This window comes from Camelina sativa, chromosome 16 (assembly GCF_030686135.1).
Source record: "Camelina sativa cultivar CO46 ecotype springtype chromosome 16, ASM3068613v1".
Lineage (NCBI taxonomy): Eukaryota > Viridiplantae > Streptophyta > Magnoliopsida > Brassicales > Brassicaceae > Camelina > Camelina sativa.
In genome coordinates this window covers 10,055,489-10,082,961 of record NC_141895.1, presented here as the reverse complement: position 1 = coordinate 10,082,961, position 27,473 = coordinate 10,055,489, and the positions used below count along the sequence as shown (strand labels likewise).

The 27,473-nt window shown below is 34.9% G+C and overlaps 3 protein-coding genes and 3 pseudogenes across 4 annotated transcripts; 4 read left to right on the top strand and 2 right to left on the bottom strand.

Annotated features, from left to right (window-relative positions):
• Positions 1 to 2,571: 2,571 nt before the first annotated feature.
• On the bottom strand, positions 2,572 to 6,012 carry LOC147925402 (uncharacterized; annotated as a pseudogene).
• A 12-nt stretch (positions 6,013 to 6,024) lies between these two features.
• Positions 6,025 to 9,914, top strand: LOC147925401 (protein NUCLEOLAR FACTOR 1-like; annotated as a pseudogene).
• Positions 9,915 to 18,128: 8,214 nt separating this feature from the next.
• LOC104758923 (putative serine/threonine-protein kinase PBL7) lies at positions 18,129 to 22,022 on the top strand. The gene is made up of 6 exons (XM_010481896.3): positions 18,129 to 18,697; positions 18,850 to 19,145; positions 20,466 to 20,866; positions 21,111 to 21,243; positions 21,386 to 21,475; positions 21,717 to 22,022. The coding sequence occupies exons 1-6, from the start codon at positions 18,418 to 18,420 to the stop codon at positions 21,885 to 21,887; spliced, it is 1,371 nt and encodes a 456-aa protein (XP_010480198.2). The 5' UTR covers positions 18,129 to 18,417; the 3' UTR covers positions 21,888 to 22,022.
• A 705-nt stretch (positions 22,023 to 22,727) lies between these two features.
• On the top strand, positions 22,728 to 24,247 carry LOC104758924 (nuclear transcription factor Y subunit C-3). The gene is made up of 3 exons (XM_087492070.1): positions 22,728 to 23,070; positions 23,296 to 23,976; positions 24,065 to 24,247. Exon 2 carries the CDS (start codon positions 23,303 to 23,305, stop codon positions 23,957 to 23,959), a length of 657 nt encoding a protein of 218 aa, XP_087348196.1. The 5' UTR covers positions 22,728 to 23,070; positions 23,296 to 23,302; the 3' UTR covers positions 23,960 to 23,976; positions 24,065 to 24,247.
• Positions 24,248 to 24,270: 23 nt separating this feature from the next.
• LOC147925400 (increased DNA methylation 2 pseudogene) lies at positions 24,271 to 25,638 on the bottom strand (annotated as a pseudogene). Its single transcript, XR_015584849.1, has 2 exons — positions 25,405 to 25,638; positions 24,271 to 25,172 (listed from the first exon to the last, which is right to left on the bottom strand). The product of XR_015584849.1 is annotated as an increased DNA methylation 2 pseudogene (transcript).
• Positions 25,558 to 27,398, top strand: LOC104758930 (alpha-crystallin domain-containing protein 22.3). Its single transcript, XM_087492071.1, has 3 exons — positions 25,558 to 25,670; positions 26,391 to 26,758; positions 26,941 to 27,398. Exons 1-3 carry the CDS (start codon positions 25,666 to 25,668, stop codon positions 27,186 to 27,188), a joined length of 621 nt encoding a protein of 206 aa, XP_087348197.1. The 5' UTR covers positions 25,558 to 25,665; the 3' UTR covers positions 27,189 to 27,398.
• The last annotated feature ends 75 nt before the right edge of the window (positions 27,399 to 27,473 follow it).

Below are 27,473 nucleotides of genomic sequence, written 5' to 3'. Positions count from 1 at the left end.
ATAAGAGAAGGTGTCACAAAAATGTAGTTCAAAAATGTTAAGATAGATATGATCGTCCATTTATGCGGTTTGTCTTATTGTGAGCAAATGAGACAGCACTGGTTTGCGATTATGTGTTTTTTCTATTCATATATTTGTGTTCCTCTTTATCCAAAACTCTATTCAGCACACAAGATGGTTTAAATTGACGATATAAAAAGTTAATTACAAACACAATATATTTAATCGACTGTTCTAAATAATTTGAACAATTAGTCGAGAGAAGTAAAATTCAAGTCAACAATTGGAGAGACTAGTCGTATTAATAATTTAAAATAAATCGAAACAAATCTACCAAAAAAAAAATCGATAGTTCAATTATCAAATCAAAATATTAACTAGATCATAGTGAATTTAAACATATTCTAAAAACTATAGGCTCCAAATTTATATATATTTGAAAAAAAATAATAATAAGCTGCCAATTTAAAAGAATTATATTCTGAAAGAAATGTTTTTTATTGACTATAGGTTCGACCTCTCTACTTATGGCAAGTGCAGAAAAACGGCCCTAGAGAGAAAAAGATGCTTGAGATTGGGATTTCACCGAATCAAATCTTAGCTCTTCAGCTCGTTCTTATTGGTAATTCTTTTGGAGGACTCATAAGTACCAAAACCAATAGAGAGTTAGAGTTCCTGTTTTAGGTGCCAAAGATGATTTCACGTATAGTGTGGTAAGAACTAATTAAGAATTTTTTCCTCCTTGCCAACCGAACCAGAAAGATTCAATCTTGGTATTTGTATTAAACCGGACTGATTTATGGTTTTGCAAGACTTAACTGAAATTAGGGTTTGCTATTAAAGAGGTTCAGTTCGCTAGTCCTGAATTCATCTCTCTCTCTCTCTCTTTCACTTAGCTTCCCTCGATGGCTCCAAACTTAACTCTAACGCTGAAGAGGCACAGACCACATGAAAATATCCATAGGAAACAGGATACGAAGAAGTATAAACGTGTTGTATTAAACTCCGATTAACCGGAAAGTATGAATACGACGGAGGAGAGAAAAGGTGAGAAACACCGTTTTAGATTGATCCGATAAAAGTTTGTTACAAGTTGTTAAAAACCTCTCCTAATTACATTCTTAGTTTATATACTTAACTAAGATGTAAAACAAGATAACCGGTTTTAACCAATCTACATAACCAAAATAAACCAACACATCTAATACACCCCCCTCAAATCTTTATCTCCGAAGAAGGTGGAAGATAAAGATTTGACATTTTCTGAAGTAAACCATGAAAGAGACCTGGATGTAGAGGCTTAGTAAGTATGTCAGCATGTTGTTCTTCAGTAGGGACATGAAGAGCCTTGAGATTACCAGCCTTGATCTGATCTCGGACGGTATGACAGTCAATCTCTATATGCTTCGTCCGTTCGTGAAACACTAGGTTCATGGCAATATGCATAGCAGATTTGTTATCACAAAAGAGCTTAGCCGGACAAGTAACTTTGATATGTAAGTCCTTCAGAAGCTGCTGCAACCAAATAATCTCACAAGTGGCTTGTGCCATGCTCCTATATTCAGATTCAGTGCTACTTCTACTAGTGACAGCCTGCTTCTTAGACTTCCAACAAATCAACGATGAGCCTAGGTAAACACAGTAACCTGTCACCGATCATCTTGTCTCCTTGCAGGTAGTCCAATCTGCATCCGAGAAAGCATTCAAGCAAAGTTCAGACGAAGCAGAGTACATGAGACCCTGTCCTAGATTCTGCTTCAGGTAACGAAGAACTTTATTAGCAGCTTGAAGATGAATGTCTGTCGGAGCTGAGATAAATTGACTGAGCTGATGAACGGCAAAGGTGATGTCCGGTCGAGTGATACTCAAATATAGCAGTCGTCCAATAAGTTCTCTGTATGAGGTAGGACTCAGTAACAAGGTTCATGTATCTTTAGTAAGTCGTAGATTATGATCCATAGGTATAGAACTTGGTTTACAACCAAGTAGTCCTGCATCTTCGAGAAGATTCTGAGCGTATTTGCGCTGACAAACAGAGATCCCTTGTGATGATCTAGAAATCTCCAAGCCAAGAAAGAATCGGGCAGGACTAAGATCTTTAATCTTAAAAGCAGCCTTCAACGAGTCCTTTAATGTCTTCACAGCTACATCATCATTACTGGCAATCATAATGTCATCGACATATACAAGTACATCCACAATAGAAAGAGCACCAGAAGATGTCACAGAGACTTTAACAAAAAGAGTGTTATCAGCCGGTGATTGGACATAGTTAGCACCCAGTAGTTACGACGATAAACATTTATACCACTGCCGTGACGCCTGCTTCAATCCATATAAGGACTTGAGTAAACGACACACACGATTAGGAGGAAGGGTAGTACCAGGTGGAGGTGTATATCCTTGAGGCAAGCTCATATATATCTCTTCTTCCAAGTCATCATGGAGAAAAGCATTAGACACATCCATCTGTGTAAGACTCCATCCTCGGATTGCAGCGAGTCCCAATAACAGCTTAACACTCGTAAGCTTAGCAATCGGGGAGAAAGTTTCCAGGTAATCAATGCCTTCCTATTGTGTAAATCCCTGTGCCAAAAGTCTCGCTTTGTAACGCTCTACAGATCCATCAGAATTATATTTGATGGTAAACACCCACTTGCAGCCGATCACATGCTTATCTGCAGGTAATGTCTCAACAACAAAAGTCTTGTTAAGCTCGAGAGCATGTAACTTCTCATTTGCTGCATTAGTCCACTTCACTGATTTCATAGCTTGATGGAAAGTTTTTGGTTCTGTTTCGAGACTATAAGAGAATATATAAGATTGAAAAAGAGGTGTATATCGATCTAAGGTGCAAACAGAGGAGAGAGGATATGGTGTTGTCTTTTTAAGTAAGGTGGGAAGGTTTGATGGAAGAGGAGGATTTGTAGGTGGTAATGAAGATATAGAAGGGATGAGAGAACAATGATACTCGGATAGATAGCTAGGTGCTTTCAAGTTACGTTTAGGCCTAGCAATAGGAAGAGCAGAAAGATCAGTATCAGTTGTCTCTGTACTATCACTAATATTACTATCCTGGTTTGCTATTGGCGGTATCAATGAAGGTATGGATCAGTAGGTATCAATGATGTAGATGATGATGGATGGATCAGTAGGTATCAATGATGTAGATGGATCAGTAGAAAGATCAGGAAGAACAATGATGTAGATGGATCAGTAGGTATCAATGAGTCCTCATCTATAATATGCATTGTTTCAACATAATGTAATGGAGCAGGTAAAGGTAAGATAGTATTAGGAAACATATCTATCAAAGAAGAAAGATTATCACTAGTTTTGAAAGGGAAAATGTTTTCATGGAACACGACATCTCTAGAAATGGTGATAGAATGAGTTTCTAGATCCAACACTTTATACCCTTTATAGCCTAATGGATATCATAAAAAGACACATGGTGTGGCTCTAGGTGAAAATTTATTACGAGTATGATTAGGAGTAGAAACATAACACAAACTACCAAAGGTTTTAAACAAAGTATAATCAGGTAATTTTGCAGTCAAAAGCTCATATGGAGAACAATTATGCAATAAGGGAGATGGTAATCTATTTATCAAGAAAGCAGCTGTTAAAATGCAATCACTCCAATATTGTAAGAGAACATTTGATTGAAAGAGCAAGGATCTAGCAACATTGAGAAGGTGTTGATGCTTTCTTTCTACAACAGAGTTTTGTTGTGGTGTGTAAGCACAAGAAAAATAATGCATCATGCCATGTTCTTTAATAATCTCAGTAAAAGCCAATTCAGGTGCATTATCATATCTAATTGCCTTAACAATCGTATTATATTGTGTGGAAACAAACTTAAGAAAAGCTGGGAAAACAGTATGAACATCTTTTTTATTACGAATCATATAAACCCAAATATTCCTGGTACAATCATCAACTAAAGTAAGAAAATAACGAAATCCTTCAACAGACTCAATACTAAACGGACCCCAGACATCTATATGAACTAAATCGAAAGGTTTATCTGACAAATTCCCATGAGAAACATAAGCCAATATGCGTTGCTTAGCTAAAGGACATATGGAACAATGTGAAACATCTGATGACAAATTCTTTAAAGAAGGAATGCTACTAACAAGTCTTTGTAAAGCTAAATGTGATGGATGACCTAGTCGTTGATGCCAAAGTAAACCGTCTGCAACCACGAAACCAGAGAAAGAACATGCTGCAGAAGTCAATGAAGAGAGGGATGTATTCTCAGTAGCCAGAATACAGAGATCTTGAAAGACTCTACCCCTCCCAATCATCAATCCCTGAGAAATTTCCTGAATCAAACAACAAGTTTCAAAGAAATGAGCAGAACATTTTAGAGTTTTAACAAGTCTACTTACACTAATCAAATTGAACTTAAAATCTGGGACATGTAAAACATCATAAAGAATCAATCGTGAACTTATATGTATGGTTCCTATATGTGTAATAGAGACTCTAGCATTATTAGGCAAAGTAACAGTGATGTCTGATATTGGTCTTAATGCTGTAAACATGGCTAAGTTGGAACACACATGACTCGAAACACCACTATCAATAATCCAAGCATCAGCGGGTAAAAGGTGTTGTAAAGAAGACAGAATGTGATTTTGAAAAGTGAGAGTATTGTTTTGAAATTTTAGACTAGTAGAAGGAAAGAGTAAAGTGGTACCAGATGTGGAATTCTTAGCCATCAAGCCATGTTCAGTGATAGTAGCCATATCACTAGGAATACTAGAACCTGATGAAGTAGTCAGGCTCTGGAACTTGAACTTGACTCTTGAACTGAGCCACCATCTGCTCAATTTGTTGTGGAGTGTAACCCTGTAGAATTTGATTAGTTCCACCATTTGATACATTCGGTGTATACTGCATATACGGTCCATAAGATGTATCCTCCATCGGAAACACACCAGTATCAGAATAAACTTGAGCGACAATATTAGCTTTCTGCATAGGATACGTATCAGGGACCATTTGCTGCATCGGTGGAGCCCTTGGTTGCGACTGCATCACATGCATCCTTGATTGAAATGGAGCAGGAGGTTTCACATTATACCCTGTAGTAGCAGTTTTATATCCTGGTGGAAACCCATGAAGCTTATAACACTTCTGGATAGTGTGTCCCACTTTACCACAATGAGAACATATATGTTTCTGTACGGAACGAGCACTATTATAAGCTGCTATGTATGCTGCCTCCCCATCAGTCATAGGAGCTGCAGCCTGAAAAACAACATTTTCTATACTAGTAGATGGTAAGACAACCTTCTGTCTCTTATCACTTGTAACCATGTTGAATGCTTCCTCAATCGTAGGAATAGGCTTCAACATCAATATATGACGTCTTGCTTGATCATAACCTTCATTCAATCCCATAAGGAACTTCGTAACCCTACTTCTCTGTTGCAATTTCTCCCATTTTAAAGCTGCATCACATTCGCAACGTCCACAAGTACAAACCGGAAGCTCAACATAATTCTTATGTTCTTCCCACAATGTCATCAAACAAGTATAATAAGCCGAGACATCCATGGAACCTTGGACAAGCTTACTCAATTTCTGTTCTATAGCAAAGATCCTAGGTGCATCATCCTGCTTATACCTAGATAAAATGTTTTTCCAAATTCCTTCTGCAGTAGGAATAAAAAGCAAACTCTGTCCTATCTTCTTATCCACAGAATTCATTAACCAAGTCGAAACTATATCATTGCATCTAGACCATAAACCAAAATCCCTATGATCTTCTTGGGGTTTGGAGATCATACCATTGATAAATCCAAGTCTATTTCTGACATTAAGAGCCATCCACATCGATCAACGTCAGGAAGGAAAATCCGAAGCAGTAACAAGACGATCAGAAACGAGAACAAGCCCTGCGTGATCAGCACTATGCAGATGATACGGATTCTCATACTGATCAGTTTGATATTGCGGTTGAAGATTCACTGGGTTCGGAGTGGGAGGTCGATTCATTGGAGCATTCAAATGACTAGACGAACTCATTCTCAAAGCAAGAACAAGAATTCCAAAGAAAGTGAGACGAAAAGAGAAATCAAAAGCTAGAATCAAACTCACAAAGGTCAATCAAGAGAGAATTAAGAGAATAAAAAAAGTAAAGAAAACTCCAATGAGAAAATCGCACACAACGGCGAACAATTCTTGAACAAATTGAAAACAAGAGTAAATCAGAAAACTCGTCTCCGTCGCGAGATGCGGAAGCAATAGAAACTCAATTGTAGAGCTCTGATACCATATTAATTAGAAGTTACAAGTAGCACTAAAAAAAACCTTTTTTTGCAGGTAGCTCAGAGTGATGCAACTTATAGTCTCAAGCCTAAGTTATTTAAGCATTGGCTTCAATTATACGAGAAATCTGGACGAAAATATTTAAACCCATCTAACAGGAGAAAATTCTTCTCCATTTGTATGTCTCGGATTCTGCGAATCACCCTTTTCCTAAATTTTTATATATATATATATATATTTTAACTATAATATTTTGTTTTTCTAGGCAATAGTTATATGGATATTTTGCATTCTAACAAGAGACCCTTTTTACAATAAAGACCTTGGTGAAGACTTAAGTCACATGGACGCATACCTTCTTAGGTTATCCCCAACGGAGGTTATTAGGTGAAGTTTTAAGGAAAAAATGCAAAAAAAAAAAAAAAATCAGAAATGCAAAAATAAGGAAGAGCTCCTCTTATTAGGAAGCTCAAAAAAATTTTAGATATTGTGACGTGTCACCAAATCACTGGGTATAATATTTAATTGAGAGAATTTTTTTTCCCAATTTGCTCTCTCTCTCCCCCCTCTCTCTCATAAAATCTCAAATGTTTAAAGTTTAAACTTTCATATTAATTATAATTTTACTTACAAATATTTTTTGTTTTGAATTTAAAAAAAATAAAATAAATAAGAACCCCAATTAAAATTCTACCATTGGAGGAATAATTTTAGTTAAGATTCCACAAGTTCTTATTTACAAAATATATTGTTTAAAAAATTTAAGAATCTCAAAATTATATATCCCCATTGGACTTGCCCTTATGCATTCTGTATGTGCATGTATTCTTTTTTTTCTAAGACCAATCATATTAGTTTCTACTTAGCATTTCAGGAAGATTTATTGAAGTCAGTGTTTGTCTTCTTCTTATGTAGTTGAATCACATTTTTAGAACTAGAGATCTTATCAAGAAGAATGAAAGTAAAATTTCCAAACTTTCTGAAGAGGAAGTTCTTTCTGATGATGGATTTCGAGACCAAGGTTTTACTCGTCCAAAGGTGACCGATTTCGTGTGTTAAAATTAAATCTGTTGTTTCCCGCATTTGAAAAATTGTCTTACGTTTATTTTATGTATATCTAGGTACTGATTCTACTACCATACAAGAGTATTGCCTTTCGCGTTGTGAAGAGGCTCATACAATTAACTCCTGCAGAAGCACAAAGGGTATACAAATTTATGAATTATATCAGTCATTTAATATTTCTAATTGGTATCTGCTTTGTGACTATGTTGCCTTATGACTTATTCTATGATTACTTGACATCAAACAGATATTAGCAAATTATTTAGAATTGTAAATTGATATTGTCTCGGTAGTTGATTATGTCTCGAGTTATTTATGTTCTCCTCATATATCATTCATTTGTTACAGGTTAATATAGACAACCTTGACCGGTTTAATAAAGAATTTGGATGTGATGATGTGGAGAGATCCAAATATTGGAAATCAGAAAAGCCTTGTGATTGGCAAGCCCTTATTGGTGAGGGGAACGATGATGATATCTTTATGATAGGCATTAAGCATACAAAGAAGAGCATTAGGCTGTATAGTGATTTCTATTTACCGGACATGATTATTGCTTCACCCGTTGGGATAGTTAAGGCCATTGGTAAAGCAGAAGAAAACAAGCAACTAGATGTTGATTATCTATCCTCCATCGAGGTTTTGATTATCGATCACGCAGACGTAAAGTCTATGCAGAATTGGAAGCACGTTGAAACAGTCGTCAAACAATTAAACAGATTGCCATCAAAACCACATGATACCAATGTCATGCGAATCAGGCCATTGTACGTACTTCTTGTCACTTGAAGTTTTTTTTTTTTTTTTTTTTTTTTTTGTCTCTAATACAATGTATGTGTTAGAATCTCTATTAAGTAAGATTCGTCTTATGTTTAGGTATCTGGATGGACATGCACGATTCTATCGACAGTCGATAATTCTAAGTTCTTATTTAACCGCAGGTATTGTTCTGCCCATTGCCTTTTTTTCTTCCATTTGTGGCTAAATTCCAAAGTCGTACTAACCCCAATAATATTTCATTTCAGAGATGAATACTCTATTCAATCACCATTGCTTGAACTATAGAGGAAAGGTGGGCATATATGCATTCTTTTTTTCTTCTTTTTTTTTTTTGTTTTTTTACAGCATAATGTACACCTATATATTATATGCATTGCGGGTATATTTTCGTTTCACTTTTAATTGAATCAATGCAGATGAAGCTGGAGTGTGAATACGAAGGTGTTCTTCGGAAAGTGTTGTGCAATGTCATTCAGGTAAATTATCATCTTGTGTTATAAAACATAAACGTTCTAGACATACATATCTTATATCTTTTGTCGTTGTTGTAGAATTATGAAAGATTTGATGCAGACTCCATGATCCAAGCTGACCATGCACGTTTTGAATATTTTACCAAAAAGGTCTAGTTTTGATTTCTGTATGCTAATGGATAAATGTTATAATAGCTACCATGTTCATGGGTAAAATACAACATTAATGGTGATGTTGTGCATTGCGGCATTACGAAGTATATACAATAATATTTGCTGATTCTGTTTTTCTTCTTGGTACAGGTGTTCCCAAGGATTAGAGACTCTGTTCAGGTACAACAACATCAGAGTGGTTTCTTGTTATCACGTAAATTTGGGAGCTTGATTGTCGTATATTTTTAAACATGTTTTGTAGGGAGCGGTAATGATCTTTATCAATTCTGAATCCGAGTTATTCATGCTTAGAAATTTTTTGAAGTCGCAAAATGCCTCTTTATGCACTCTTCACGAGTGAGACCATTTTGTCCCCTATTTTGAAGTTACCGTCTCATTTTATTATCTGGATCTGTTTTATCGTGACTCTCGTGTTTTAATTCCCAGATATGCTAGTAACAAGAAGAAATCACGTGCACGACAAGAGTTCTTTGAAGGAAAAAAAAAAAATCATGCTTTACACTGAGAGAGCATACTTCTTTTGGAGATACAAGGTCTTTATTATTTTTTTGTTCAGGTTCTAATGATTGAGTTACTATTCTGATTCTGATCGATATGTTGGCTTTCTCGGGTTCCAGATCCCTGGCATTAACAACTTAATTTTTTATTCTCTTCCGGAGCGGAAGGAGGTTAACACTCAGATAATGAACATGCTTGAAGAACCACATGACATGGTGTCCACTGTGCTTTTTTCTCGTTTTGATAAAGTCAAGGTGATTACACAATCTTCTGATGCTTTTTACACACTGAGCCATGCCTAGTCATTTTTTTTCTGTCCTCCATTGATTCAAAGAGTACTAGTTCCTAAGATATACTAATACAGAGTAATATATTAGCTTAGAGATCAACCAGAGATGATTATTTGTTAAGTCTAGGTTTTTTTCTCTACGTAAATCTCTAGTTGGTTTTGCTTGCAGTTGTGATATTTTTAGTTGTGAAACAAACTAATTGTTATCTCTGCTCTGGACTAAAGAGTTTTGATGAGTGTTGTTTGTTTGGATCCCATGTGATGGTTTTTTGCAGCTGAAAAGTATCGTTGGGGATGATTCAGCAAAGAAAATGATCAGTTCTGAGAATAGCACTTTTTATTTCCGTTAAGGAGTGGAGTGATCAAGATGAATCATTGGTGTAAAAGACAAATGTTGTCATCTCTTTTGGTGATCTTTAAACTTAATCCCCCATGTTTTGTTATACCATTTTGTATGGTCAGATATATACATTAACCGGTTCATGTTATTTACTTTGAAATGAATGTTTGTGTCAAACATCTTCCTACGATTTGCCACAAAACTGTTGTTAGTCTGTCAATAGCTCTGGAACAGAGATAAATTACCAAGTTATTCAAAGATAGTAAAAGTCTGCAATGAGAAACTTAAAAACGTAACATGTTTCCTCTTCTTCTTTAGAGGTCTAGGTTTGATTTTCATGTTAAGAAATCGATTTTTTATTGTATAAAAAAGGTGGGCTCAGTGGTTCTAGCTTAACTGAGGGAGGTTGTTAAGCAAATCTATATATCTGTGTGAGTTTTCTTGCTGCGTCAAAGGTTATGTAAACTTGCTCTCTCATGCTTCCTACGGTATTATTGACCACATTTACTTTGCTAGAAAGTTTATTAGTCTACACTCTACACTCTACATGTTTCTACCATAAAGTGCTATGTTAACCGTTAGTTACCAAACATTAATTGACTCCTTCTAGTTGGTCTTTAGCATAATTTCAGATAGTATAGCATAAATTGTGAATTCTGTCAACTAAAAAGTTTTCAGTCAAAAAAAGTAAAAATTATCAAATATATACGAAAAAAAATTATGAGCATATGTTTATTCATGTATTTTCCTAGCCTAAATGGTAAATTGTCCCTACATGAATTAGGCTCATTGATTTTCTTAAAATATTAATTATAGTCTAACCTGCAATCATGTTAATTATAATATTCTTGTAGTGTTAAACGGTCTTTGGTTACATGTGAGTTTGATGAACACGACGTTGACTTGTGAGTAAGTGGAACGTGTGAACTTATATGGAACATGTGACCTTCTTGAACCCCAATCATTGGATTGGAATATTATTAACTATTATCAACTCTTATTTGGCATCTAAATTTTGTTTTAAGTACCATCTAAACAAGTAAAACAAGATATCTAAATAAAAATTTATGCATTTAGTTCTACGTACTTAATACACATAATTTCGAAACATATGGGGTCATTTTTTTTACAATTTAAAGACAACAAAACCAAACCAAACCACACGTGAACATTTTACTAGAAGAGATACAGTTGGAGAGGATGAGGAACCATTGGGCTTCCACTAGTTACGATGGACCTCTACGATGTCAACGAAAGGTTTCGGAATTTTGAGTGGTCACCTCTCCTACGTTTTTGAAAGTCATATATCCCGTTTGAACTCGAATCCTAGAAGTCCGGTCCTCGTGTCTTCCATTTGTTCAACAATTACTTCTTGTGTGTAGAGCAAATTCATCTTTTCCGTCGACTATATTTGAGATCACAGTAGTTAAATACTTCAAATTCAGCAAACTTAAAGACGCGGTAATAAAAAGACAAAACAAAGCAAGAAATATAAAAAGACGTTGAAAACAGCAAACATCAGTCATCAATCCTAATATTTATATAACCTTTTTGTTATTAACAATTTTTGTAGATTTGGAGAACTGACTTTTGTTAAAAATGCATTCAACCACTGACTTTTTAAAGCTTGCTAATTAAAAAAATGGAAGATTTGGCTTTGTAACGACAATCGTTGTAGTTTTTAATAGGAAAATTCTCAAAAAATTACAAAAATGATTAGTCTATATAAAAAAAATTAATATATATATACACAATACGATTAAACTATCAAATTGAAAGGTAATAAAATAAAAATATTCAAAAATATAAGATAAGATATAAAATAAAATTTGGTGTTCAACTATATAACATATATTTCGTAACAAAAATATAAAAAGATAAGAATAAGTCGTTCTACAATTTAAGAACATTTAAAAAAAAAGAACTATCAATACAATAAAACTACAATGTTTCTCACCATAGCATGACATCTCAGCCTCAACTTTTAAGCATGTGTTAACACCTCAGTCAAAATTTATACCCTATCAAATTATAACAATTAATACATATCAGCCTTTTTTAATCTTAGGTGGACAAATAATAGTCTTCTTCATTGGGAATCAACTCGAGGATCTACTAGTCTACCTAGAATAATGTTGCGGCAGTGGCAGAGGAAGAAGCTGCGGAGGTTGTGAGTACATTACAACAAGCTTCATAGCATCCATTGGATCGAGTGGATTTGTCTGGTCGGAAACTGAAACTCAAGCATGTGAAAAGTTTCAAGGTATCCTTGTCCTTAATCTCTATGAAAATCAGCCTGAGGTCTGTTCTAAATCCAGAAAATTTTAATATCCAAGAAAATCTGTTAGTGTTATGATATGTTATGTGTCAAAGATGTAAACTTTTGCTATGGATTTGAATCTTTAGGGTAAATTAATTGGTTTTTAGATATGTTCTTTGTCAAGCAAATATGTTAGTGTGTGTTTTCTTTGTTCAAAGAATTATACTTTACTTGGTTTTGAGTCTTTAATAGCTAATGTATCCGCCTAACTGGATCGATTATTGTGGTGATGTCTAGATTGAGATTGATTCTAAAGTGTGTGTTGCTTTGTCTTGATCAAAGGCTATGTTTGATTGCACGGCCCTTGCAATATTAAAGAGAGATCATTGGTCACGGACAATAGCAAGATCAAAGAGCCTTGTGAAGCAGATGTTGGAACCTGATCCCACTAAGTGTTCGACTCCTCCGCAAGTTTTTGGTAATGAAATGATTTTAACTCATTTTTTTCTTATTCAGCTTGTTTTTTCTTCTGTTGGGTTTGAAGTTGTGAAACAGAATGATAAGCTCCAAATGTTCTTTTACCTAGAAGAATCTTGTTAAGTTGTCAACAGAGTGTTTTGCATTTTGAAAATTTCTTGTTTGGTATCCGTTAAGCTTCAATTGTATCATAGTATGAAGATTCGAACTATCAAGTTTTATGGCATTTTGTTTGACTATCAAGTTTGATGAATTCCATTGTTGTTTTTGTTTTATGGATATGAATGTATAATGAAATATTGCAGATCGTTCGTTATACATACGGAAACCGGTCATGTTATTGAATGAGTATGTTTAAGCCAACACTCACTCTCTCTTCAAATCACTGTATCATTTTGCAGGAAGAGCAACGTGTTGTAGAAGCCAAAATAAGGATATGGCAGAAGGAAATGCAGGATGAAGAAGAGAAAATGCAGAAACGTCTGGAATCATGTTCCTCTAGCACAAGCGCAATGACTAGCTAAATGGAATATGGTTCAGCTTCAGGTCGGTTTATTTGCCTTGCAAGAACGTATCAGGAACAAATGGTGTCACAAAGGCAGTTTTGACAGACTTCGTTTTCAAATTAGAGAAAGAAGAGATGTTGGTAGTAAGATAGCAATCATTACTGTACTTCGCTTCCCTACTATATCTGTAATTTATTTTTTGTTGCCTTTTTTGTTTAACTTGTTGCGTGCAATTTTACTTTAGTACTTGTTGAGTTTACTGATAACCTTCCGCTATTTAACAGATCCATTGCTAGCATATGCCTTTTCGCATGCAAGCAAGTGTTGGTGTGGGGTAAAGTGACCCTTTGATGGAATAAATAATACGATCTTCAAGGTCACCCTTTGATGGTAGTGAGAACTCAACTTCTGCTCCATTTTTTGATATTTTTATTTCAGGGAAAGGTGAAATACTAACATGCTCGCAAAGCTAAAATCAGAATTTTTCTATGGGGTGTTAGGAGGTTTGAGTCAATTTGGAATTATAATGAGAGCCAGAATTGTTTTGGACCATGCACCTAAAAGGATATGTATCATCTCATCTGATACCAATTTGTTTCTATTCATTGAATATATCTATTTATTTAGTCGACATTCATGGCCTGATTTTTATTAGTAGTTTACCTATCAATTTCTATAGTTGTATTTGCGTGAAATTACAGATATCAGTATTACCGTATTACTATATCAGAACCAGATACTAATGAGATTAATCTTAGAGTTGTTCCCTTTTGGTTGTATTTCTTATGCTTAGCTTTGCCACCCAAAATCCTTAGTTGAGTTTCTTCCTAATTATGCTCATGTACTGATGCGTTAATAAATGAAAGTAAGCAACCATAACAAATGAATACAACCCTCATCAATCAGAATTTTGGAAGGCATTTAGGACCGATAAGACCACTGAATTTTTCCTTTTCCTTCCCCATTCTGTCAGATGTTTGGATTTAACAAAGAAAAAAAGACATCAATAAAAAATGTGAAATATTCGACAATTTCCAATACAAAGACACATGTATTCCCCAAACCAAAGAAAACACACAAAAATAATAATTTACCCATTAAATTTCTACAATACTAACCAAAATTAAACAAAAATAAAATGCAGGTGAAGATTACAAAGAAACAAAAGAAAATTAAGTCAGAAAAAATAACATCTCAGCTATTCCAAACAACTATTTTCCCATTTAAAATCTCATTTCTTGACCTTAATGTTATATAAAAAATCCTTCTTTTAAATACAAATATGTATTTTACAATACATACACAATGCGATTTAGCTGTTCTACCAATAATAAAAAGCATAATCAATAGAAACCATCATCCAATGAACCAAACATCAAGCAATAATAATGGTCAACCAATGCATCCTAATATAAGAAAAAACAAAATTCATTAAATCTAAGATTTCACAAAAATAATTTTTTTTAAACCAAAAATTAATAACAAAAATTTAAAAACAAAAATATTACAAATGAACATTGTTAAAAATCAATGTTAACAATGATTTTTAATTTGTTGAACAAAAAGGTAAAAACAATGATTTTTAATTACAAACAACATAACAAAAATTAACCACGAAATAATTAAAAACAACATAACAAAAATTAACCACGAAATAATTAAAAACAACAAAACAATAAACAATCTCGCGGCGTAACGCGGCTATTATCGTAGTAATATTATAGTTCAAGTGATCATCGACACATGTTACAAAAAAGAGAAACCAAAAAATCCAAAAGGAATTTTCCTTCACATTATGTGTATGGCCATAATTAAAATTTAAAACTTATCTATCTATATTTCGTGAGCAAAACAAAGAGCTCGTGTTGGTGCTTTTGTAATTTGTCTTTTCTTTTGTATTAGCTTAAAGCAAAGTCATTTTCATTACGCACTTACACAAAGTTCCGATGCACTAGAAGTTGATATACCAAATTGTAAATAATTCAACTCCAATTTACCTTTGTTTTATTTAGTTTTGGTTTGGGTAACTTTGATCTTTTTTCACTCGACATATGAAATTATGATATCATAGTTGTTATTGAAGAAATGCTTGGTATTTTCAATTGATTTTGTTGGTTAAATTTTCTTCATATTATCTCAAAGACCACTAAGTTTTTTTTTTTTTTTTTTTTTTTTTTTTTTTGGCAAACATGAAATTTTGATTCCAACTAATCCCTAAAAAGGGGTGTGTTCTTACAACATGATTCAAAATAGAAATAAAAAGTTAAAGATAGAGGTTCCATGAGCTTTACAAGGAGATTTTCAAACTGATAAAGTTTAACAATCTTTGAAAAATCTATTGGATCCAAATTGGATTCGTATTTGAAATCAGGTTTCACGAATTCCTTGACCAGCAGGTGATCATGAGTGGCTCTAGCGGACAACACATTTGAACTAGTAAAAGGTTGTTCCATGGGGGGAACGCTTATGGGGTTTGCCACCAGCATGAGAGAGTTCAAGAGCATGAGATCAAAGTCCTTTAAGCCTTGAGGAACTAACCGCAGGATTCCATAAGAAGCTGTAATCGGGAGTCACAGAAAGTGGGAGTCAAGCCGGAACAAAGCAGGTGGGTCATCCCTCACATGGCAATGAAGGTAAATGAATTCCACACAAAGCTTGTACTCAGTTTGGTCCTGGAAAAAGTTAACAGACCCAAGCTTTCGGTCCATTAGCAGTAGATGGTACAGGGGATCAAAGTCCTTTAGGTTTTTAGGAACAAAACTCAGGATTCTAGATAAAGCTATAATCGAGATTCGCAGAGAATGAGAGTCAAACCGTAACAAAGCAGGTGGGTCATCCCTCACATGGCAATGGAGGTAAATGAATTCCACACAAAGCTTGTAAACAGTTTGGTCCTGGAAAATGTCAACAGACCCAAGCATTCTATCTAGTGGTGGTAGATGGTACAGGGGATAAAGGAGTTTTGGAATAGGGTTCAACCAAGCTGTCGGATCAGAATCATAATGAAGGTTATACAATGCAAGCATCCGGACAGGGTTAAAAACTGACCTCGACAAATAAATCTATCAAGCAACTCTGAAGCTATCAATGTTCTGCTACCGAGGAAACCTCGTCTTGACCAAGCGGAAATAAACAGTACTAAAGCAATTGGACTTGACTTAAAGCTCTCAATAACATATCTAGGTAGAAGAAGTCTAATTCTAGTCATATATTGTCGAAGGTGGGTCAGGAAATTCACATGCTCAAACAGCAAAGACCAATCAAGATATGGCAGCAGGCATACAAGATCATTAAACGGATGAAACCAAAGAAGTACCATTCGTAAGAAAGTTGAGGACACAGACCTGAGCCTTAAGTGATGAAATCGTGGGTCATTGTTTTTGGTAGTGGGCCGAAGGGTGGTTATTGGGCCTGACCAAGGGTGCAAGTCCATTACCGGGAACCCTAGAGTCTCACCAACTGAGCTGGAAGTGGCGATGGAGTGGCGGCGTATTAGCGAATAGGCGTTCCGACTGTAACTACTAGACACCGGTGAGGACGGGGTCGGCGAAGGACGGTAGTACCAAACCTTGAAGGTGGAGGAGGGTTCGAAGGGGAACAAAAGTAAACTCACCATCTCTAGTGCTCGCGGACCTGACCTTCTTATCCAGAGAACGAGAGCACCGTGCATCGTCGTCTTACACACCGGACAGAGAGAATCAGGCAAATCGAGGAATTGTTCAGATCTATACCTTTGGAGAGGCGTCAGGTTTACTAGATTCGTTAGAGGGTTTGAGGAGAGGGCATGGGTCGGGATGAAGGTCGACAGAGAATTCCTTCGTCGTTTGTCTCCGGAAGAATATCTAACAATAAAGCTTTTCAATGGGGGAGAGAGAGTTTGAGGGTGAATCAGGGCGATTTGAAGAGATTGAGATATGCACCAACAGAGGAATAAAAGGGAGCAGGTCATGCAGAAAGCAACTGAAAAAGGACCAAGGACCCGACGCCGGTAAGTCGGAGCTTCACCGGCGTCGGAGCAGGAATCGATCGAAGGCTTCTCGATATTTGGGCCTGAGAGAGTTTTTGGAAACCCTTTTATCGAGAATCAATCCTTTTAATAGCTTCAATAAGAAAAAAGGAAATCTCAAAGATTACTAAGTGTGTCTCTCTTCTAGTTGATAAACTGTTTTTGAAAATATTTTGGACTAAACACGCTAATTGAAAACTTATCAAATGATTAAATTTAAGAAACAAACGTTATATATTTTAGGGCAATTGTCATAAATACCACTAAAATAGGTTTTCATTCCAAAAATACCATAATTGTTTTTTTTTCAAAAAATACCACTAAAACGTATATTTTTCCAAAAATACCACATAATTGAACTAAAGTTCTAATACTAAAAACTAATTCCTAAATTCTAAATACTAAACTCTACTCCTAAAAACTATACCCTAAAACTAAATGTGTCAACCCAAGACTAAAAAAAAAAATTCTACATCCTTAAAAATCAATTTTTGTGTTTGTGGTAATTTTGGAGAAAAAACTTTTGTGGTATTTTTGGAAAAAAAACTAAAATGTTGTATTTTTGGAAAAAAAAACTTTTTTAGTGGTATTTAAAAGAATTTATCTATATTTTAGGTAAACATTATTCTTTAATGTAAAATAAAAATCATATACACTATCATAATATAAAAATTGCATGCAATGATGTATCCTCATTTACTAGTATAGAGCGCATATATAGATACCGTAATTTTCTGGTGCATGATCATCATCAAGTATAGGAATATTTAAGAGTTTATTCGGTGCATTGCGGTTTATTCTATATTTTGACAGGTTGTTCATGCACCAATTGGGGTCGTTCATTGCTATTTCTTGTATGTTTTCAACTTGACCGAGAATATTACATCTAAACTATCAAACACACAAAATTTTACATTTTTTTGAAGATAATGTTATTGTTTTGCTAAATAAATGGCTTTTCTCTTTCTATACAGCAACATGCATACTTTCTAATATTAGAACCAACTGGAACTAAACATTACCCATTGAGTTGAGAAGAACGTGTACTTCGCCAACTAATTTCGTTTTTAAATTATTTTTTATTTCTCTAAAAATAATATTATAAGCCTGTGTTTCCAATGTTTTCTTTTCTTTTTTTCCGATGTCTTCTTTCATTTATTTCACTCAATACATATCCATATATGTGTATATATAGAGAAATATACTTCAACTCTTTTCCAAACCTACACCCCCCTCTCCCCCTCCCATCAGCTCCATTGTAAAAATGGAAAACAAAAGCCATAGCAACCACCACATCCATCATCCACCATCCTGGAGCAGCCAAGAGCAGAACCATCATGGCCTCATTTCAATAAATGCCATGATCATCATTGGCATCTCCATCATCTCATTCTTCATAATCTTTGCAATTCTCCTTATAATCCTTTTACTTCATCGGCTTAAATCCGCAAGAGACAAAGCACAACAATTATCTTGCAAAGAGAGCTTTAGTAACATTAACAACGGTGGAACTTCAACCAACTACAGCTACGCATCTAGCCCTGGTAAGACACATATATACACATTAATTCCTTAAATTTCAGAAAAAATCATGAGTTTTAATTCAAAATCAATCAGCAATGAGTGAAAAATCTCGTATTTTTTGTACTAGTATAGAATCATTTCCACATCCAATGAGCTCTAATTTTCTTGTTAGATGACATCAAGATAGATTGTCTATATTCAAGAAACCCAACATCATTCAGACAATTGCCACCACAGCCAAAAAGTTGTAGGAGAAGCCGAGTAGAAGGAGTAGAAGTGTACACATACAAGGAACTAGAGATTGCGACTAATAATTTCAGCGAAGAGAAGAAGATCGGAAGCGGTGGATATGGAGATGTGTACAAAGGAGTACTAAGTGATGGAACTCTTGCGGCCATTAAAAAGCTTCATATGCTTAATGATAATGCTAGTCACCAAAAGCATGAAGAACGGTCCTTTAGGATTGAGGTTAGTCGTTCCCGTGCCCACTTCATTTATTATCCATTCTTTCTTATCTACCCTTTTTGTGCTTATTTATTGTTTCCATGTTATCAACACTTGAAATTAATATACTGGTATTATAAAAAGTATATATATTGAAAATTTTGAATAATCTACCCTTGCATTGTAAATTTTGAAATCTTTGAAACTTTTAAATTTATATATAGTTGCTCCAAGTAGGTGACTCATCACGAGACACCGGATCACACTTAACTCTCCTCTACAACTAAATATTAGGACATATATTATCTCTTGTGATATTTTCATAAAGGGAATTTTTTTACAAAAAACAGTTCTCCAAATTGCAAGTTTTACTCTTAACGCAGTAAAAATGTAAGTCAAACTCAAACACATAAAATTAAACTAACTCGCAATATAATTTACCGACATCATCATCAAGCTTTTTTAATTTATAAGAAGTATTATAGCAAATCAAAGTTTTTATGATGTAAAGTCCAAATCTACTTAAAAAAAAAGATTAATGTAAGTAATTACCGTAAAGGTTTTTCGAAATACGTATGAGATACTAGGGATTAATGTAAGTTGAAAGTAAACTTGCAATTTTTGTTTAAAAAAAGTTGATGATATAATTTTAAAAATAATATTTTAGAAGATTAATTGTAGACAACATTTTATAGATGTGAAAGTTCGTGTTTTTATTATAAATCCAATAGATCGTAATACATTTATCCTTTCCTGGATTATACAATACATGTTTGACAGAAAAAAAAAAAAAGATTATACAATACATATGTTGACCAATAACTCTCTGTGTTGTACAGTCAGGTGATTATCATCCATGATTTAGATTTCTAATAGAACAATAACTAAGAGTTTTAAAATAGATCACAAGATTGTAACTTTTTTTGTTTTTTTTGTTTTTAAATGTTTTCCTATCCAATATCTGTATTTGCTAAAATACAACGTAATCTAAAAAACAAAAAACAATTGAAATCGGATTCCTCTAATTGACATGCCCCTTTCAGAATGTGCTGGGATTTTTTTTTGTTTTATTTGGCATCCATGTGCTGGGATTTATAAAGTTCAAATCATTTGATAAAGATTTTGGTCCGTGTGCCTATATATTTAGTAAAGGAAGTACCACTATTCAATAGTACTATTTTGTGGAATAGTCAATAAATAAACAAGTTGCTTTGTTTATTAACTAGTAATTAAAACGTCAACCCATTAATATTATGTCTTTTCACAACTACATTATCAGCATTTGTTGACTTGTGACCTTAAGTTTACAATTACATAAACGAATGTAATCTCTTAATGGTGCAGGTGGATCTTCTTAGTCGATTACAATGCCCATATTTGGTGGAGTTACTTGGATATTGTGCCGATCAAAACCATAGGATCCTAATATTTGAATATATGCCTAATGGTACATTGGAGCATCATCTCCACAATCACAGTTGTAAGAATCTAAAGGATCAATCTCAACCTTTAGATTGGGGAACCCGGCTTAGGATCGCTCTTGATTGTGCCAGAGCTCTAGAGTTTCTACACGAAAATACAGTCTTTACGGTGATCCACCGGAGCTTCAAGTGTACCAACATTTTATTGGATCAAAATAATCGAGCTAAAGTTTCGGATTTTGGATTGGCAAAAACTGGATCTGATAAACTAAATGGTGAGATTTCAACAAGAGTGCTTGGTACCACGGGATATCTTGCTCCAGAGTAAGTAACATTTCACATTAACTATTTTCATACTTTTGCCAAAATGAAAAAGAAAAAAGAAGTAATAACGAAGTGGCTTGATCCATTTGTAACCAAGAAAAAAAAATGCCATGTCACCTACAAATAAGGAATATGGTAGTAATTTTTGTCTACCCATAGTGTGCTACTCATGAATTAGAAAGATTATGATCACTCAATTTCTATATAGAGCCAAAACATAACCATATAAATTGTGTTGAGATAGGTACGCCTCTACTGGAAAGCTTACTACAAAATCAGATGTTTATAGTTATGGTATTGTGTTACTAGAGCTCTTAACGGGTCGTACACCGATCGATTCAAAGCGTCCGCGAGGACAAGATGTCCTTGTCTCATGGGTATGTTCAATAGCATATTATATATTTGAATTACTCAATACCTCCACGAGAACATGTGTAGACTTGTCTACACTTGTTTAGAAGTACTACTATAATATATATAGCTTGAAATTCATAGTGAAAATGTGACATATAATTTCAGGCTCTTCCAAGGCTAACCAATAGAGAGAAAATTAGTGAAATGGTGGATCCAACCATGAAAGGTCAATACTCACAAAAAGATCTTATTCAGGTGAGAATTCTTCACTTACTTTCTATTTTTCTTGCTATTAAAAGTGTTAAATGTTATTAATTTGGAAGCATAGTGGATGTGACATCTCACTCACTAGACTACCATACAGTTGATTGATCTAACACAACATTTATGAAACCATATATTGGACTAGAAATGTTTGTGTGACATGGAAAGTTACGCTAATTTGTATATCTATATCTATATGGGCAAGAGTTGTGATGGATTTTTATGAAAACAGGTAGCAGCCATAGCAGCAGTGTGTGTGCAACCAGAAGCAAGTTACAGACCGTTGATGACGGACGTTGTTCACTCGCTCATTCCCCTTGTTAAAGCTTTCAACAAAAGTTCTGATTCTTCTCGGTTTCCTAGCCGTCGAGAAAGCTTGTCATTTGATGATATTATGCCATGACACTATTTTGTTTAATATGTAATTATATTCCCTTTTTAAGTTGAGATCATCTTTGCTATTGTATCTTTGAAAAGATAAATGAATCCATTTATCTTTGTAAAATTTATGTTGGAGTCCATACAGCTTTTTTTACAACTAGTCAAGGATCTTTAAGATGCTAACAATATTTTTTTCTCTGTGATAATCAATATTTTTTTCTCTAACACACATGATCAAATATCACACAACCTACACTTAGAAATACATGGTAGATTATATAACTTTCCTTTCTTTTTTTGAGAGATAGCATTTGTATACCTACTATAATGATTCTTAAGCCTAAAGTAACACTTTTTCTTTTTGAATTTGAGACCTCTTGTTTTTCATCCTTCAATGCATCGTGAAGTCCATGAATCTCTAGATCCGCGGTGATCTTTTTTCTCCAGTGTGTAATCACCTTATTAAGCAAACTTCTCTATGTTGATTTTTTATTTGTCAAAGACATATATGACTAAACATTTCTAGGAATTTGCTCCTGTGAACCATGAGTCCATGAGCTGTAATACCAATATATATATGTACCTTGCTTATTGGCTTAGATTACAAATCTCTCATCCCTCATTCTCTCTCGTGTCTGCAACGATCATAAAGAATAAGAACAAGAAACATAGTTTAGTTAAGCTTTTTGTGACAATTACTTAGCAAACCCACATGAGCCTCTCTCTCTCTCTCTCTCTTAGCTTAGTTAAGCTTTTTGGACATCAAAAGTTTGCTCAACGGGCAAGTCACTTAATGGGCCGTATTGTGGTTTCAATGCTTTACAAACAACAAAAAGGTGTAATGTGACGTAAGCTGAAATGATTTTTTTTTTTTTTTTTTTTTTTGTAATAGACTGGAAACTAGAAAGACATCTTTTTTTTTTGGTAGGAACTAAAAAGTAAAAAGACATCTTTGTTTACCTTTTAAAACCCTTTCCTCTTCTTACTAACGCCATCTGTCTTTTATTTCCTTATATTATTATTCAATTACTACTATACTTTAGAGAAAAGTGTATAAAGAAGTGTAAACCAAACCAAAACCCCTAAAATAAAAAATCCAACCAAGGCGATAAAACCCATAAGAACTCCAGATCTCAAAAGTTCTCTCATCCCTCCATCAAAAATCTCACACTCCTCTTCTCATTCAATTTCTCCAGATTCTCAAGGTAACCTATTTCTCTTTCAATTTTCCCAACATTTTTCTGGGTTATATTCAAAAATCAGGTTTTGAATCAAACCCTATAATCTATTTCTCTGATTTCATGTAAATAAGTTATGTTTCTTCTTTTTGATATTTCTGGTTTGATTATTATGTAAGTAGAGAAGGTACACCAAATCAGCTTTTAGGTTAAATATTTTTGTTATTGTTCTCTGTTTTTGAATTTTGGTAGAGAGAGAATGGATCAACAAGGACAATCATCAGCTATGAACTACGGTTCTAACCCATACCAAACCAACCCCATGACCACCACTGCACCAGCTGGTTCTGACCATCCTGCGTACCACCAGATCCACCAGCAACAACAGCAGCAGCTCACTCAACAGCTCCAGTCATTCTGGGAGACTCAATTCAAAGAGATTGAGAAAACCACTGATTTCAAGAACCATAGCCTTCCCCTGGCAAGGATCAAGAAGATCATGAAAGCTGATGAGGACGTGAGGATGATCTCTGCTGAGGCGCCTGTTGTGTTCGCCAGGGCCTGTGAGATGTTTATCCTGGAGCTTACCCTGAGGTCGTGGAACCACACTGAGGAGAACAAGAGGAGGACGCTGCAGAAGAATGATATCGCTGCTGCTGTGACTAGGACTGATATCTTTGATTTCCTTGTGGATATTGTTCCTAGGGAGGATCTTCGTGATGAAGTCTTGGGTGGTGTTGGTGCTGAAGCTGCCACTGCATCGGGTTACCCGTATGGATACTTGCCTCCTGGAACTGCTCCTATTGGGAACCCTGGAATGGTTATGGGTAACCCTGGTGCATATCCGCCTAACGCGTATATGGGTCAACCAATGTGGCAACAGCAAGCACCTGAGCAGCAGGATCCTGACAATTGACTTTGCTTAATGAAACTGTGAGTCTTTGTTTTAGATTTGTGCTTATATCGTTTCAAGTTTACATGGAAACAAAACTTGATATCATTCTTGTTTGTTTTTCTGCAGAGCCTTCTCTAATTCGAACCTCTCTATCCGGTGGGTCTACCCAAGAAGAAGAATGTTAATAGATAATTATCAGACAAAAAACTTTGGTGTAGTGGAATAATTTATGTTTTATGATCCATGGATATATTTCTCTTGTTATACAATTTGGTTTATCTGTTTTCAGTCAATTTAAGGATTACATAAGTAGATGGTATAACAAGAAACTATGAAATTGAAAACTGAACTTATAAAAAGTTGAATTACTTAGAAGTTCACAGCTGCAGAGATATTGTAACCATACTAGTCCATACTTGCACATAAGGTTGTCAAAATGAGTCATTAGCAAAATGAGTTGGTTAAGCTTAGCTTGAGTTTTACAAGTCGGTTCTCAGACTGATTCCTATAACTACTGCAATTACACAGTTTGTTTTTGCAACTTTTTCATTACAATTCCTTCAAGAATCCCATCTGTTCCAAAGTTGCCAAAGAACTCCTGCGGATGGACAGGACCAGGGAGGCGGAACGAGACAGAAAAGTGACCGGGCAGGCAGAGATTCTGTGTTTGCATTTCAAACACCTGAGAAAACCGTTGAACTTGCTTCTCCGTCATTGATTCCGGAAGAACTTGTTTGCTATGTTCTCTTGCACGCACCTGAGAAAACCGTTGAACTTTTTCATTGATGAACACAATGCTCGGGATAAACTTAAACCTATTCCTCACACGGGTTTCAGGGTGAAGTTCTTCCGGATAAAGATCCACGAAAAGAGGGTAATCCCCGTTGGAATCATTGCGTTTTTCATTGAAATAATCACGTATCTTTCTCGGCATTATCACTAGAGACTGATCAACATTTCTGAGAATGTGATAATACACACGTTCTACCTCTGCCCTCTTCATAAGTGAGCCACTCAACTTATCTGCTGCTACGAGAATCTTACTTGCTTGAATCTGAAAAGCTGATTGCTGCTTTGAATGCTTACGTTTTCTTAAATCTGGTCCGAAGTAAGTTCCAATGATGAAATGTAAGAGAAACAACTTGTCATCTTCAATGTCAAGTGAAATCAACACTCTATCTTCTTGTTTTCCAGAGTTCTCAGTTGCTAACTCACACATTGTATCACTCATATCCTAAAAAAACAACATAGAAATCAAAAGGTTGATTTTTTATGAGTGTTCTATTAAAAAGATCGAAGCTTTAATAGTGAAATTGAAAATTTTGGACATGCAACCAAATTCGCATCAAAATGAGTGAAGAATCATGGAAAAAAACGAAACTTTTTAACGAGATTATAGAAATTGAAACAACAGAAACACAAATTGTAAGTAAATAAGCTAAAATTGAGATCAAAATATTACTAACCAGAAGTGTAATTTAGGGTTCTACTAAGTGAAATTGTTTGTTTTTTTTTCATCAGAGGAACACAGAAAGCGACTGAAGTAAAAGGGACTCTTCAAGATCAAGACATCGCAAGAAGAAGGGTAATTTGGGAATTTACTTTCTCAATGATGATTGATTACTCTCCCCTTTTTTTGGGTTCTTCTTCTTCTTAAAAGAGAGAAAATAAAATAAAAAGTTAAAACCCAACAAAGCTTCTCCGGCAACTACTGAAACCACTCTCCGATGAGGTAAAAGTTGTTGAATTTTCTTTGAAAAAATTGGTCAATGTAGTTTCTGCTCTTGCTCGTGTATAACCCAATTTTTTGTATTTTTGGTTCGTTCTTTGTGAAAGATTTAAAATTTCTTTAGGGAATTTGTCCCATTTTAACTAATTAGGTTATTTTTGGCTCAAAGCCTTAAGCTTTGATGAGATAGTTGTGTGCCCGACAGCCAATACTATCGAAATTGGAATTTTGACCAAACTTTTTTAGACTTAAGATTCAAAACTTGAAATTTAGTCTAAAAAGGTATGATTTTTTTACAGAATCTTCATATTCTGATCTTCGTTTCTTAGCTAAACCCCTGTTATACATTAGGTTGGCTCTTCGTTTGTGGTCATTAAAGTATAAAAAAGGTTTCATTTTTATGGAGTAAGTAAGCATTAGGGATAGTGGTTATAGATCACCATTGCCATTGTTTGGTAAGCATTAAGCATTACGGATTCTGTTTACCTCTTGTTTGTTTGGTTCAATAGCCTCGTAATATCTCAAGATTTAGCCTTTTTAGTCAATAGCAGCCACTACTGTTTTAACCATTGGCATTGTTTTCAAACTTTATTGACCTGTATAGTTGCTCTTTTACCGATTCTATTTACCTCTTGTTTGGTTCAATACCCTTATAATACCTCAAGTATGTTTGGTAGCAGATCAGAGTCTAGTGTATAATAAAAGGAATTGTTGTTTCTTCAGGTCTTCAAGTGGTCAAAACGGGATGAGGGAGAACAACAGTTACCCGGAAAACACAAGGAACCCACAGTTTCTTGAAGTGACTCCATTGAACAGTTTGCCTTACATCGGTCCAGTAACTCATGCATCCATGTCGAGTAACAGGGCGAATGAGAATGTAGAGAGAGTAGGAGGGCCAGCAATGATATTTCTGCCTTCTGAATCAACTCCAGAGTTTAATAGCCTTATCAGTCAAACGAAAACCGGAGTTGCTCTTACGGGAAGTGCAGCCATGGGGAAGATTGGACCAACGATTGGTTTGGTTGATATTGCTGAATCCGAGGACTCATACTACTTTCGTGTTTCATTACCTGGTGTTTCAAGAGATGAGAGTAAGTCTGAACTCATTTCTATATCTTTGTGAAGTTTACAATTGACATGCCAAATTATTGTTTCTAGAATTCTAGTTCGAACCTTGTGAAAGATATTTGTTCATTCAGAACAAAGAGTATATGTATCTTGTGCTTTTACTTGTCTTCTACTGAATGTGACATGTTGATTGTTGAACATGCAGAGGACTTCAGCTGTGAAATAGAACCAGACGGTAAGATTCAGATAAAGGGAGCAACAACTACAGGGGAGATGACAGTTTGCAAAAACAATCAGATCTTCAAAATGCTAACACAGAATTTATGCCCTCCAGGCCACTTCACCATCTCCTTTCAGCTTCCGGGTCCTGTGAGCAATGAAGAATTTAACGGTAATTTTGGAGCAGATGGTGTACTTGAGGGTGTAGTGAAGAAGCTGTACTACGAAGACTAAACAGAAATAACAAATGGAGATGGATTTGTTGGAGCTTTAAAGTAAGCTAGAATCATTGCAGGTTATGTAGGATTTTGTTTTTGTTGTTAGCTTCATTGCCATTAGAAAAATTGTTGAATAGTTGATGTTGCTTCGTAAACTTGGAAACTTAATTAATATGCCTGATTAAAAACAGATCGGAGATATGATATGGTTCGAAACTTTTGGACTGTTTTTACTTTGTATTGTGTTGCGGCCGATTGAATTGCCTTGGGGACAAAACTGTCTTGTACTTACTGTTCAAAA

What these genes read in the sequence shown, in the direction of transcription:
- LOC104758923 (XM_010481896.3), top strand. Translation starts at nt 18,418, where the DNA reads ATGGAAAACAAAAGCCATAGCAACCACCACATCCATCATCCACCATCC. An exon ending in AACGGTCCTTTAGGATTGAG is followed by an intron (nt 19,146 to 20,465) that starts GTTAGTCGTTCC and finishes TTAATGGTGCAG; the next exon opens with GTGGATCTTCTTAGTCGATT. An exon ending in AAGATGTCCTTGTCTCATGG is followed by an intron (nt 21,244 to 21,385) that starts GTATGTTCAATA and finishes ATATAATTTCAG; the next exon opens with GCTCTTCCAAGGCTAACCAA.
- LOC104758924 (XM_087492070.1), top strand. Translation starts at nt 23,303, where the DNA reads ATGGATCAACAAGGACAATCATCAGCTATGAACTACGGTTCTAACCCA.
- LOC104758930 (XM_087492071.1), top strand. An exon ending in TGGTGTTTCAAGAGATGAGA is followed by an intron (nt 26,759 to 26,940) that starts GTAAGTCTGAAC and finishes TTGAACATGCAG; the next exon opens with AGGACTTCAGCTGTGAAATA.